Genomic DNA, 13,134 nt, shown 5'->3' on the forward strand with positions numbered 1-13,134 from the left:
GTGTTTTTCACTTTACGCCGCCATTAGAAATTCATGACTTCAGCAAAAAGTTGCAACATGGTGTTTAGATAGCTGCGCTCCGTTCGACGCTTCGCTGAACAAACTGAATTTTTTATGACCGAAGAATAAAAACTAGCGACGGGTAGTTCTAGTTTGTCGACTTGTACCGAGAGAGAAAACAAATCGAAGCGGCTACAAGTCGGCGCTGAGAATGAGGCGGTTGAGATCATCCATTTTTGCGCTCAAACCGCGTCACTTTCTTACGCGTCCCTTGCCGTTTTGGGCGGGGTACGACGCTTCCATCTGTTTTTCACACCGCATATTTTACAACGGAGCTTTCCAAGACATTTAAATTTGAATTGAAGTTGATTAGCTGCTCAAAGTAATCCGCCTAAAGTCGTGTAGTTCACAGGGTCGGGCAAATTACACAAAAGCGCGCGGTTTGGATTATTTTCTTCGGATATGATCGCGTTGCGGGAAGCTCAGGTTTCCTCTGCTAAAACGTGTCCACTTAGAGTTAGCATAAATATTTCATGCGTTCGTAATGGACCGTAGCCAGAAGCCAGGCCCAGATCACGTTTTTGATTTTAGGAAATCAAAACAAACACATCCGATCAAATTAGAAGCTCGCGCAAAATATGTCAAAACATTCTGCGCGCGTATTTTAATTTCCACATACTTTGCAACATAAAAAAAAGCGCTGACACGAGGTACTGTTTACATATTTTGAAATAAACCTCAAATTATTCCTCGTGTACGTTTCCTTTGGCGGACACTAACGTATTCAACTGCTAATTTGCAGTCATTTGCAGCAAAGAAAAAAAATCTCGTGGGGTTATGAACTAGCGTGTGTTTGCAATGGACGCGAAACTCCGCTTTTCAAATGTTGGCTTTCGCAAGAGTGGACATACAGTAAGGCACGCGTCAGAACGTGCCCTATTGTTCTCTGTCCAATCAGCGCACTGCATTCCAACAATCGTCAACAATAGAAAACAATAGCTGGCGCGTGCGGTCACAACCCCACCCGTCGATTGGATGATCCGAATTGATCGCACATGCCACTTGTAAATTGCAATGTCGCAGGGCTTTCCTGTTTACAAATGGGCCACTTTGCACGCTAGGCCAAAGTGATTGTTTGTAGAGATGAGCGATTCCAATAACTTTGTTTTAAAACGGATCGGAACGTACGACCTGACCGGAAATCGGTTGGGAAAGGGAAATTTCGCGTACGTCGAGCTGGCGACAAATCGCGTTACGAAAACCAAGGTTTGTGCTGCGCAAGTTTGCCGTTTGATTTCAAAGGCATGATTGTTCGGCGACTTAATTACACCCATTGTGAGCCATTGTCACGCACTGTAGGTGTGCAGAATAGCTATTATTCAACGGTTTAATTAAGCCAGGCGACTCATGTTATTATGATTGAATTTTATTTTTCCGCCGCTTAACTTAGCTTGGTTTGTAAACTTATTATTAAAACTCGATCTCCTAGGTTGCCGTGAAGGTGATCGACACGAGGAAAATCAAAGATGACTATGTTAAGAAAAACATTCTCCGGGAGGCTCTTCTACTCAAGAAAGTCAACCACCCGAACATAGTTCGATTGTACGAGACCCTTAAACAGCACTCAATCTACTGCATCGTAACCGAGTTCGTTCCCGGAGGCGAGCTCTTGAGTTATCTACGAAGCCAACACGACTCGAAATTGAGCGAATCACAAGCAAGGCCGATTATGAGGCAGTTGATTTCGGCGCTGTACCATATGCACGAACAAGGGATAGTACATCGGTAAGGCCCAACCCTGTGAATCTGGTAACTTTTATGAAATTTTAACATGGCATGTACCGGAAAATAAATTGCACCTCTGAAAAGTACTGCTCAGTAGCTTTCACTTGGATGGTCGCACTCGAGAATTTCATCCACAGAATCTAAGTTAGAACCACCTTGCGCAGCATAATAAGCAAAACTACGGGAAAGTACTGCTCAGTAGCTTTCATTTGAATAGTCACAACTCAGGAGGTTAACCACAGGCTCATGAGTGAAGTATGTTCTTTGGCACAAATAAACAGCATCAAAGTAAAGCAATGTCCACGAGTTTTCAGTTGGAAAAGTTATACTATGCGATTTCATCCACAGACTCGAATATAGAGCCGCATTTTATTGGACGCAAGAAAATTATTTCGCGCAAACAGTTTTACGCAACCTCGTGTTTTTTTTATTATATACTGTTTGCTAATTGGCGGTTGGGGTTGCTACGATGCTGAAAACAAGCTACAAACAGTTGCACAAGTTTGCTCGAGGGAGAAAGAACCATTTGAAAGCTAGTACAAAAAGGAACTGCTCCAAGAAAACAGCGATTTGATTTTTATGGTAATTCATGGCTCGGGTACGTAACTAAGAGATAAAAAGCAAACGAGAAAAATGTTGCGTTTTGAACTGTCTGTGAGAGGAATTGTTTCATTACCCCTAAGATGCAAGTCCGTTGTGGACTGAAATCACCTAAGATACCATTCTGAATCCGCCATGCACGGGATATTTTTGAAAGCAAAAATGGGTTTCAAATTGTCATCCGCAAAGAGGTATCTTTCAGATCTTTTCAAAGCGACACAATCTCAATTTAGCCGCGCGACATGCCGTTTCCATAGCTATTAACACTCGAAGAAAGCAAAGAATAGTAACGTTTGTTTTGCGTTATAAGGCACTCTTCCCTTTTGTCTTAGTATTTGCTTCTCCGTGAATACACGGCGGTTATTAATTACATAGCTCAAGGCTTGTTTCCGAGCGACAGAATTTACTGTCTCTAAGAACAGTTTTGAGAGCCAAGAAAATCTGCGGAAGTTTCTTTCCTCCGGTTCAGACCAACTTATTAATGTCCGCCTGATGAAAACATCTAATACTTGTTTGATAAAACACGAACAAGCCAAAATGGAAACTCTTTTCCGATGAAAAAAAAATTTAAAGCGAGTACATTTTGAACAACAATTACAAAAGCTTATCCGCGTACGATAAAAACATTAAATTCAACGCGGCATTTTTCGCCTCTGTTTTTTCACGACGGAAATAAATAAAACCCCAAAGTGTATTTCATTAACAGACACAATAATCAGTGTACAGAAAACCAAAAATTACGATTTCCGAAACTTTGGGTCAAGTTCTCGCGTTAATTCCGAAAACTGTTTGGCCAGCTGCTGTCGTGTTTTTGAGCTTCTTTATTTTTTCCAAAATGTATTCAATTTGCAAAAAGCTTAAATCTCCTGGCTTCTTGTTATTTGTCTGAAAATGAGAGATAAAATTAATGAGTCTGTTAATTTCAAAAATTAGCAAGCCATCTGCCCGGTTGTACCCAACAGCTTCATAAATAATTGACGAGATATTTTCCGCCAAGCGAAGGAGAAACCACTTTGGCCGACGCAACAAGTGTCAGAAATTATTAGGCTTATTTTACAACAAGCTTGGGCAAAACTATCAAACAAAAAAAGTTTAAGGCAATAATTTCAGACTAAAGGATCGCTTTTCGGGGCAAAAGTTGGCGAAATATCTTATTTGGAGATGTAAAAACGTCAACAGAAAATATGAATATATTCATGCAATTAATTACACGACCCAATAAATTTGCAATTGTTCACGCTAAAACAAAGCGTGAAAAGCGAGCAGAAAATTCACACAGAATAGGACAAGAATTGTTTATTCCGTTCAATAAATGTTTCGTAAACTCTTCAATGATAAAAAAGAGCTGTGTTTTAGGTCGAATAAATTCTAAATTATTCAAACAAATTCAAAGAAGACTTTTTATATTTTCACTTGTTAAATTAGAGACCACACCTGTCAATCGTTTTTTTTACATGTCAATCAAACCGCCTACCCCAGAACACACCCTGGCTATTTATTCTCTTACAAATCCTCCATGATATTCGACTTCCAAAGTAAAGAGCGTTTGAGTGAAGTTCACAATGTAAATAATATAGATTGGGCAAGCGTATACATTGAACGTTTGATTAATAACAATGAACTGAAAACAGCTGAACATATCTTGCTTTAGCTGTTTAGCATTAAAACTGATCGGAGAAATTGAGAAACTGTTATGCAAGCCCCTTTTACAAACGTATGTAAACAATTGACCTCCAGTTTTTTTTTATTCTTAAGATATGTAAGTAAAAAATATCACCAATGAAGAGTGTTGTTCAATTAAACTTAACTTTTTTTAATAAATATGCAGAATCACCTTGTACAACATGGTAAACAATACCTTCGGGAGGTATTGCTCAGTAGCTTTCATTTGAATGGTCACACTTTAGGACAAATATTCGTCTACAGACATTCATAATTTAGAACCACGTTGTACAGCATAATAAACAGCACCACAGAAAAGTACTGCTCAGATGCTTTCATTTGAATGCTTACACTTAAGAATTTCACCCATGGATTCAAAAGTTAGAACCACCTTATACAGCATAATAAACATGAGTACCACAGGAAAGTACTGCTCGATCGCTTTCAGTTGATTGCTTGCACTTAAGGATTTCACACATGGATTCAAAAGTTAGAGCCACCTTGTGCAGTATTATAAACTCAGTACCACAAGAAAATATTTTTTTTAGACAGCCTTCATTTGAATGGTAGCACTTTAGGATTTCATCAACAGACTCAAAAAGGCAACTTAATAAACAGTACTAATAGCTTTCAAATGAATGGCTATGCTTTAAGATTCTATATCTTCTATCTAATTCTATCTGTTGAGCGTGTTCAAGAGCATGTGCTGCGGGCAGTATACAGATCCAAATCAGAAATGTATGAAGAAACTCCTAACCCGCGCTTAGTTACCGACATTATGCAACAGGCGTTGCAGGATATCGCCATCCTTATGTGTAAAAAGTTAGTAATGGGCTTGTACAAAGTTGTGTGTCTGGGTTATTTAAGGTGAAGAGCTCTCAACACCAGCTCAGAAATTGTGACTTTGGGAATTATCTCGTTTTAACACCATATGCTATGGAAAGCATTCACTGAGATACCGGCGGGGGTCATATATTTGGTCAAAACTTAGTATTAAACTTAGGACACTGCCAAGCCTCAAAGCGCTCAAGGCACAAATGCACAACATGGACCTTTCAAGTCACAAATCATTAGATAATAACAGCAGTTCCTGTAAATAAGCTGTGCAACTTATAGTGATGAATATTTGCTTACTTTTATTCTCACACAAATAATTTCAGCATTTTTCAAATTCTGCAACTTTAATATGAATAACATACACTTGGTTTAGATTTGTTTACTTCTGTTCCTACACACTGTGAATAGTTTTAGTATCTTATATTGGTTTGTAGTAGATAGGTGTCTTCAATAGGCCATTTTCATGATGGCGTCATTTGACTACAACTACCAGAATTCATTTTGTTTTCCTTTTCAAATTCAAATTTTGTAATCCCAGTGGAGAGCAAAGAACAATAGCTCTAATTAGCATGAGAAAACAAAAAACTGAAGGATTCTGGTAGTTGTAGTCAAATGACGCCATAGTGAAAATGTCCTATTAGCTTACATCGACACATGAATAAAATTAACATGAGCAGTGTACAACATAATTATGAATGCATATAAAATTAGCCACATAGGGTGCAAAGCGTAACCTATGCTGCTCTACCGCAATTTAACACTTATGATATTGTCCTACAAGCACTCCCCCCCCCCCAAAAAAAGAAAAGACTTAAGACTAGACTAAGATTAATACAGGCCTAAAATTTATAAAAAGAAAATTATGAAATTTAGAGTTAGTTTGTCAGCTTATACAGAAATTATACTAAATACTAAATTTAAAACAAATTTAATAATTTAAAGTTAAAGTTAAATACCTTGAGCCATAAAGTACTGATAAGCAGCTTTCATAGATATTAATGTGAATGGTCACAGTTCACAATTTCAAATCCATTTTCATACATCTTTAGTTATATAATTCCAAAAGGTGCTCAACATCTACTTTCTCCTTACAAAATCATTGCATTTTAAGTGTACAGGTGATGAGAACTTTTGAGATCATCATATATGGGAAAATGTGAACGATGTACTCATATTTAAATCTATATACGAACTGAACTGTATGAGCTAATAATTTTGGACTCACACATATTTCTGGTTGGTGTGATAAGCCTAATTGAAAAATATCCAATTTGTGGATATTTCTCATCACTGCAAAATTAAAAATATTTTCCTACCTTATTTAATTTCTCAGTTAAATTCATCTGATTTATATTTCTGCCTCTATTAAATTACCAAATTGTCTGCATCAGAGGTGATCAAAGTGTGCAAGAGTTGAAATACACTTATTATATATATATTTTATATTATAATTATAATTATTTTTTTAAAAAGAATTAAAAAGTTGTTGACACTGGCTAACAAATATATATATATTGGACGTTTCGGCCACTACTGTTGCCTTCTTCAGCAAAGATAAAAAATGCAAATATAACGGCGTCCTGCTAGAAATATATACAACGATGTGTGATAAATAAATAAATCACACCTCGACGGAATTTAAAAGTGTAACAGTGGTGTAAGGGTATTGTGAAGACTAAAAAAGATTAAAAAGGCTAAAAACTCTTAATGTTATTGTATATGTTCGGAAGCGCTATATGTTCATTTATGGAGTTCTTATCGCGCACGGAATGCCAAGCCTCAAGAATCAGTCTTTGTCACCACGCCGATGACCTGTCAATGATTTCAACATTCTCCAAATCTATTTGGTGACCGTGAAACACATGGTGTTTGGCTAACAAAGAGTTTTTATCCAATGTTGCTATGGCCTTTGTGTGTTCTTTCACGCGTGTTTTCAGCGCGCGCGATGTCTGACCAATGTAAACAGAATCACAGTCTTTACACTTGATCTTGTATACGACTCCTCTGGAAGCCTCTTTCTCGATCTTGTCTTTTGGCTTTTTGAGTATGTTGGAGATGGTGCGAATAGGCTTATGGGCAACCTTGATGTTGAAATCTCGAAGAACTTTTGTGATTCTCTCGGAAAAACCTTTAGCGTAGGGCAGGATAACATTAATCCACGCTGGTCGGTATCATTCATTTGTTGTTGTCTATTCGGTTGGCAGCCACTGTGAATGAAGTTAACAGGGTAATTATTAGCGGCGAGGGCTCTCGCTACTCGCTTAGTTTCCCTTGTGACTTCCTCCTCAGTGGAAGGAATGTTCTTTGCGCGATCCATAAGGGTGCGTGCAACCGAGTGTTTATGTTGGGTATGGTGGTGTGATTTGAAATCAAGGTAACGGTCAGTGTTAGTCGCTTTCCTGTAGACAGATACGGTGATCGAGCCATCTCGGTCGCACGCACCCTTATGGATCGCCAAAGGCCATAGCAACATTGGATAAAAACTCTTTGTTAGCCAAACACCATGTGTTTCACGGTCACCAAATAGATTTGGAGAATGTTGAAATCATTGACAGGTCATCGGCGTGGCGACAAAGACTGATTCTTGAGGCTTGGCATTCCGTGCGCGATAAGAACTCCATAAATGAACCTATAGCGCTTCCGAACATATACAATAACATTAAGAGTTTTTAGCCTTTTTAATCTTTTTTAGTCTTCACAATACCCTTACACCACTGTTACACTTTTAAATTCCGTCGAGGTGTGATTTATTTATTTATCACACATCGTTGTATATATTTCTAGCAGGACGCCGTTATATTTGCATTTTTTATCTTTGCTGAAGAAGGCAACAGTAGTGGCCGAAACGTCCAATATATATATATTTGTTAGCCAGTGTCAACAACTTTTTAATTCTTTTTAACATGCCTGGCTACACACCCAACATTTTTAATTATTTTTTTTATATTTTATATATGTTTTGTTTTATTGTATATTTTAACGGTTATGTTTCCTTGCCTTATTTTTTAGCATTGTACAATGTCCTGATCTTACTCAATTTTTTTAAATATTCTACCTCTCCTATGTTAAAATAAATAAGTAGATACAGTATTTGTCGATTTAATTAATTACAACAATTAAATCAATCAGAATAAAAAAAACTTGTTATATCCAAGGTACTTTATCAATGCCAATTTTAATTATTAACTTAATACTTTGTATAGCACAACTTTTAGCTGGATTGGCTTCCTTAGAGCTTGACTTTACTCTTTACAAGAGATTTAAAATCAAAGCTAATAAGATCTCGGTTCATTCTCTCTAGAGATCTCAAAATGGAAAACATTCTCCTAGACGAGAGCAAAAAGAATATCAAGATAGTAGGTAGGAAAAGAGCAGAGTTAGTTTACTTGGAAAAGGTAGCACCTAGGAAACAAGTAATTAGTATTTTATCATGAATAGAGCTTGTAGGGAGGAAAATAGTATTCTATAGATAATAGATCGCCAAACCAATAGTATTATTGACCCTTAAATAGATAGTACTGAGGAAAATTGATAATAATAATTTATTATTATGAATAGATTGAATAGATAGTAACTAAGAGAGGAAACAAATATTTAATATTTTACCTTGAAAATCATATCTTTGTTATACCACTGATGTCTACTGCCATCTCATCTTGCCTGCCAACAGACTTTGGCCTTAGCAACATCTGTCAAGGGGACAATCTCCTCAAGACACAGTGTGGCTCTCCAGAATATGCTGCCCCAGAACTCTTCAGGCGTGGCTGTCGATATGGAACAGAAGTTGACTTATGGAGCCTGTGAGTACAAGTAAACATTGATTTCAAACAAAAAGATTCCTGCAGTCAAAAAGTCCCTTCAAATGACCAGCTCATCTTGTAAGAGCCCGCCTTACATTGAGGCTGGATACAATAATAATTGTTGTGCCTCTAGAACTAATGACACAAATAATGGATCAGAGAATAAATTAACTCTGCAGTGTAAATTAATGTGCTAAAGTGAACCCATGAAATTCCTACTGAGTGTTCAGGCCCTAGGGAGGAAATTGGAGACCACACAATGTCTTTAGCACTTAACATACACTGCAGAGTTTATAATTCTCTGATTCATCATTTCTTTGAGGATGTTTGGGTGGTGATCTTCTAAAACTCAGGGTTTTTTTTTTTTTTTTCAAATATTTGATAAAGTTACATAATGCCAGAAATGCAAGCAAAAATAAATTGGGAGTCACTGACTTTATTTCAGAGATAAAGTGTGTGGAAAAATACCCTGATTTTGAGAAACCTCAACAAACCTCATCAATGACTGTCAGGTCAGAAATGATAAAGATTTAGTAGTCAATTTGATACGAAATAATTTTCTGTCAAGTGCATAATATCAAACAGTGTCCTCCCTTCAAATGAAAGAACTATTTTCCTTGGCATTTCCACACACCACATACCCAAAATGGAAGCATAATTTAATGGCAAGTGGGCAGAAAAATAGGATATATATTACTGTGGCTCCTAAATGCAAGCATAGGGGTTATTTTGATTTAGGTTTTAGATTCTCAAGAGTGATGAAAACAATACCTGGAATTAATTCTTGCCCTAGACATGAAGCAAAGTTGAAAATTAAGCAATTAATATTGATCATTTGCATGTGACGTCATGGCGGCCAGGTTAGTGTACCGGAACAATAAGATTTTTCCCCTCTGGGAGTTAACTTCCATTTTTATGCAAATTATGTGAGCAAATTTTCTTTTGTTTTGTCCACCAACATGACGGCAATGCAAACCACCTATGGGTAAAAGGCGTCAAGTGTACAAAAATGTGTGGTTCCAGAAAATATCCATACCCCCACCACGGAGGGAATTGGAAATTCCAGAGGGGTGGGGGGGTCAATGGCCCAGGAAATTCCAGAGGGGAGGAGGGGTGAATGGTTGGATAAGTTTCCAGAGGGTCAACTTCCAATCATGTCAGACATAAATGTTCAAAATTGTAACTTACCAACTTTGCAACTTCGTAGATCTTTCTTGAAGGCATTACTTTGTTTAACTGTTTTAAAGAAACCCTTGTTACATTAAAAACATGTTTCCCTTCTCCGAAAAGCCTTTGTAAGCGAAGTACTCCAACTGAGACAAGAAATCTATGTCTGCGTTGCGTGACTCAGTTATTATAAAACTGTTGTTTGTGAAACTTTCTTGCATAGAAAATATTGTTTACTGGCAACAATTGAATTTGTATCAATGTTTAACAGGGAAAATTTTGTATGGCTATAAAGTTAAAGCCCCAATTTTACATAAAACATTGAAATATTTGTATGCTGAGTTATGGGCAAAGGTCAATTCCCAACAACTGGTTTGTCAAAACTGACCCGTGTTAAACCTTATTTTGTCCAAAGTATTTCAACTTAAAGTCAAAAACTATTAACTTAATTTCTATGCCAAAATTCAACAAAATAGAGCCAATTCAACATTCTTTTAATGCGTATTGATCTCATACAAAATTTGCATAGGAACGTGAACATGTTAATTTCGTTTTGCAGCTCCATTTCGTCTGCGGTTTCAAGTTACGATCTGAAGCTCTATTTGTCTCCCTGCCCTGCTAATGCTTATTTTGTCCATGCTATTCCGATTCAATAGGAAAACTATTAACTAAAATAACTAGACTGAATGATTACCAGGAGAAAAATCATCAACTGAGTAGAACTAAAGCGATAATCTTTTTGATCTCCTAAAATTTGCATAGGAACGTAAACATGACACATGCAAATGAAATGAAAACACATTTTTGCATTGCTGGACTTATTCCAACAATTTAGATTTAAAATCTTCAGCAAAGCTAATGGTAAAGTTTGATGTCAATGACCACAGGTAAATATGAAGCGCAACAATTATTTCAGTATCAAGAGCTTTTTGGCAAACTCTACCGGTGAAATTGAACGGCGCGCGCGCTCTTCGATAACGCATATTTTCTCCTCGTGTAGGCAGTTCTTGATATTTCTGAAATGTTCACATCAAACAGTATTTTTAGGCGTTCTTTTGAAATAAAACTTTTCCAGAGGGGGGTGGGGGTGTATCCTGTATTTAAGGAATTTCCGAAGGGGTGGGGGGTTAAAAAAATACCTCGAAAATGGAAAATCCTGGGGGGTGGGGGGGTCCTATGTGAAATTCCCTCCGTGGTGGGGGTATGGATATTTTCTGGAACCACACAATGCATGCAAGCAAGTCAATATTTGTTTTGGTTTAACTTCTGGTCAGGCTAGCAAATGGTGCAAATTTTCTTTAAACAATCATAGAAAGAAGCATCAAAGCCAACCAATTGAAAAACCGCTCTAATGATGAATGAATTAATAATAGCATCAGCTTAAAATAATAATGATAATAATATAAATCAATACTAGGATTTCAATTTTGTCTTGTATTGCTTTGCAGAGGTGTTATCATGTACGGTATTGTCGCTGGAAGACTTCCATTCAGGTACGAAATCTTTGAAATTTAAAATTTGCTCAACACCTTTGTGCATAGGGCTGAGAAATCAAGAGTGATTTGTGTTTATCTCTTGTTCCCAAAAAAAACAAACAAACTGTCAGATAAATAGCAAAGAAAAAGAACCTGGATCCTAATTCGCAAAGATAAACTCAAAGCTTACCTCCTTTCGTTGAAACATGGCGAAGGAGGCGAAGGAAATCACCTCATCTACAATTCCCGCCAGGCGTTGAGGTGTTACCCGAAAAGTTCCGCGGTGGACTGGTGTTAAAAATGTTATCACGTGAACTCCTAATCTCGTACCCAGATCTCCCACGGTCAGGCGGGGGGGAGATCTGGTAAAGTTCGATTTGAGGCCCGGAATACGGGCCTGCCCATCATCCTTTGTCCACCGTGCTGAATGGCCGCCGGCTCGTAACTGTGATCATTCCTGGTGAGGTTTTCGCTTTCGAGGGTGCTCTTCGGAACGTTCTTCGGTCGAGAGGACAACAAAACTTGAAACTTAAACCAAAACGAAAAAGGCAACAGGAGAGATTGCAATCAACAAGCGCGGTAAATCACTTTTTTACTAAGATTAGTTCCTACCCTTTGTGACCATCTAGACCATCTTTGTAATGAAAACTGTTCCAAGAACAAATCCATCGTAATTGTGCTTTCTCCACTCAAGATCAACGTGCTTATCGACGATCAATTAAAAAGACTTAAGTCAACCGGAGTAAGCTGTACCAGTTTTCGCCTTAGATGGTAACTGTATTGAAAGATACTGTAATTTACAGGCAGGGAAATGTCACATAATTTTTGTGCACCCCAAGGTAAAGGTAGCAACAGACAGTGCAGAGAGTTTTTGTTGTCGAAGCTTTATCAGAAAAATTTTGTGGTCGTTGTTGTAGATGAGGCACAATAGAGTTACTGATTGGCATCTTGGTGTTAAATTTCGCATTGTATGTTGTTTTTTTGCTTTTTTTTTTTGTTTTTATTTATTTATTGTTTTGTTCTTCTTTTATTAAGCTTGTCCTGTTTAGATTTCTTGCTCGGTTCAGTATATCTCGAACATACCTTAATTTACACAAATGTAATTCTCTCTTGTACATCCTAGGCTCTACAAACTTTTCCTACATTTTCTAATATCTCAATAAAGCTCAGTGTCATTTCTTTGTTTACTTAAAAGTAGGTGGTGGTCAGCTAGAAAGCCTTTGCTACTTTGACCACCACACACATTTTATAATTTGTACTGTATTTATTTTTATCTTGTAATCATTTGTTGTAATACTTTTCTTTCTATGTTAATGTTGTGTAAATAGTGTGAAATAAATGAACCATGAACCATCCTAGCCCTAACACCATGCTACTGTCTTGGTTATATACCAGCAAACCAGAAAGACCGGTCCGTGTAAATGGTAGGCGCCCAATTATGTCCAACATTAAAATACCGAGTACACCCTTGCTGTTTTAAAGGGGGTTTTTTTTCTCAAAAATGGAAGTTTGAATTTCTTTTGGGAAATGGAGGTACCACATCTGGATTTGGGATCTGAAGAATGTTTGGTTACTTGCAACATGTGAGCAAACAGAGCAAGTCCCTATGAGTTTCCCATTAGAGTTTTATTTGGTAGTGATGAGCTTTCCATTTCAGTGGTTCTTGATTCACCTTTATCACATAACACTTGAAAAGTTTTCACCTGAAATTTATGTTAAGTTTCGGGGACATGCCCCCTCGACTGCTTCTTTGATGACAAATTAATAAAGGTTATAATAATATTTTACACATAGGAGTCCACAGACTC

The 13,134-nt window shown here is 37.3% G+C and overlaps 1 protein-coding gene and 1 long non-coding RNA gene across 4 annotated transcripts in view; one reads left to right on the top strand and one right to left on the bottom strand.

Annotated features, from left to right (window-relative positions):
* The window catches only part of LOC146476394 (uncharacterized), a 31,893-nt gene extending 20,305 nt beyond the window's left edge, over nucleotides 1–11,588 (bottom strand). The window contains exons 1-2 of the long non-coding RNA XR_014865623.1: nucleotides 11,517–11,588; nucleotides 8,491–8,648 (exon numbers count right to left, since the gene is read on the bottom strand). This is a non-coding gene — a long non-coding RNA (uncharacterized LOC146476394). The remainder of the gene's footprint in view (nucleotides 1–8,490; nucleotides 8,649–11,516) is intronic.
* Nucleotides 1–13,134, top strand: part of LOC146476396 (uncharacterized) — a 27,664-nt gene continuing 14,530 nt past the window's right edge. The window contains exons 1-5 of one of the 3 annotated variants that reach the window (XM_085114555.1): nucleotides 1–1,266; nucleotides 1,490–1,785; nucleotides 8,186–8,244; nucleotides 8,555–8,684; nucleotides 11,300–11,344. In XM_085114555.1, coding sequence (XP_084970681.1) covers nucleotides 1,144–1,266; nucleotides 1,490–1,785; nucleotides 8,186–8,244; nucleotides 8,555–8,684; nucleotides 11,300–11,344 — 653 coding nt within the window. In that variant the 5' untranslated portion in view covers nucleotides 1–1,143. Of the gene's footprint in view, nucleotides 1,360–1,489; nucleotides 1,786–8,185; nucleotides 8,245–8,554; nucleotides 8,685–11,299; nucleotides 11,345–13,134 lie in introns of those variants that run through there. The other 2 variants (XM_085114556.1, XM_085114558.1) reach the window with 2 other exon arrangements.

The sequence above is a fragment of the Pavona decussata genome, unplaced genomic scaffold, assembly GCF_977016875.1.
Source record: "Pavona decussata unplaced genomic scaffold, jaPavDecu1.1 SCAFFOLD_77, whole genome shotgun sequence".
Taxonomy (NCBI): domain Eukaryota; kingdom Metazoa; phylum Cnidaria; class Anthozoa; order Scleractinia; family Agariciidae; genus Pavona; species Pavona decussata.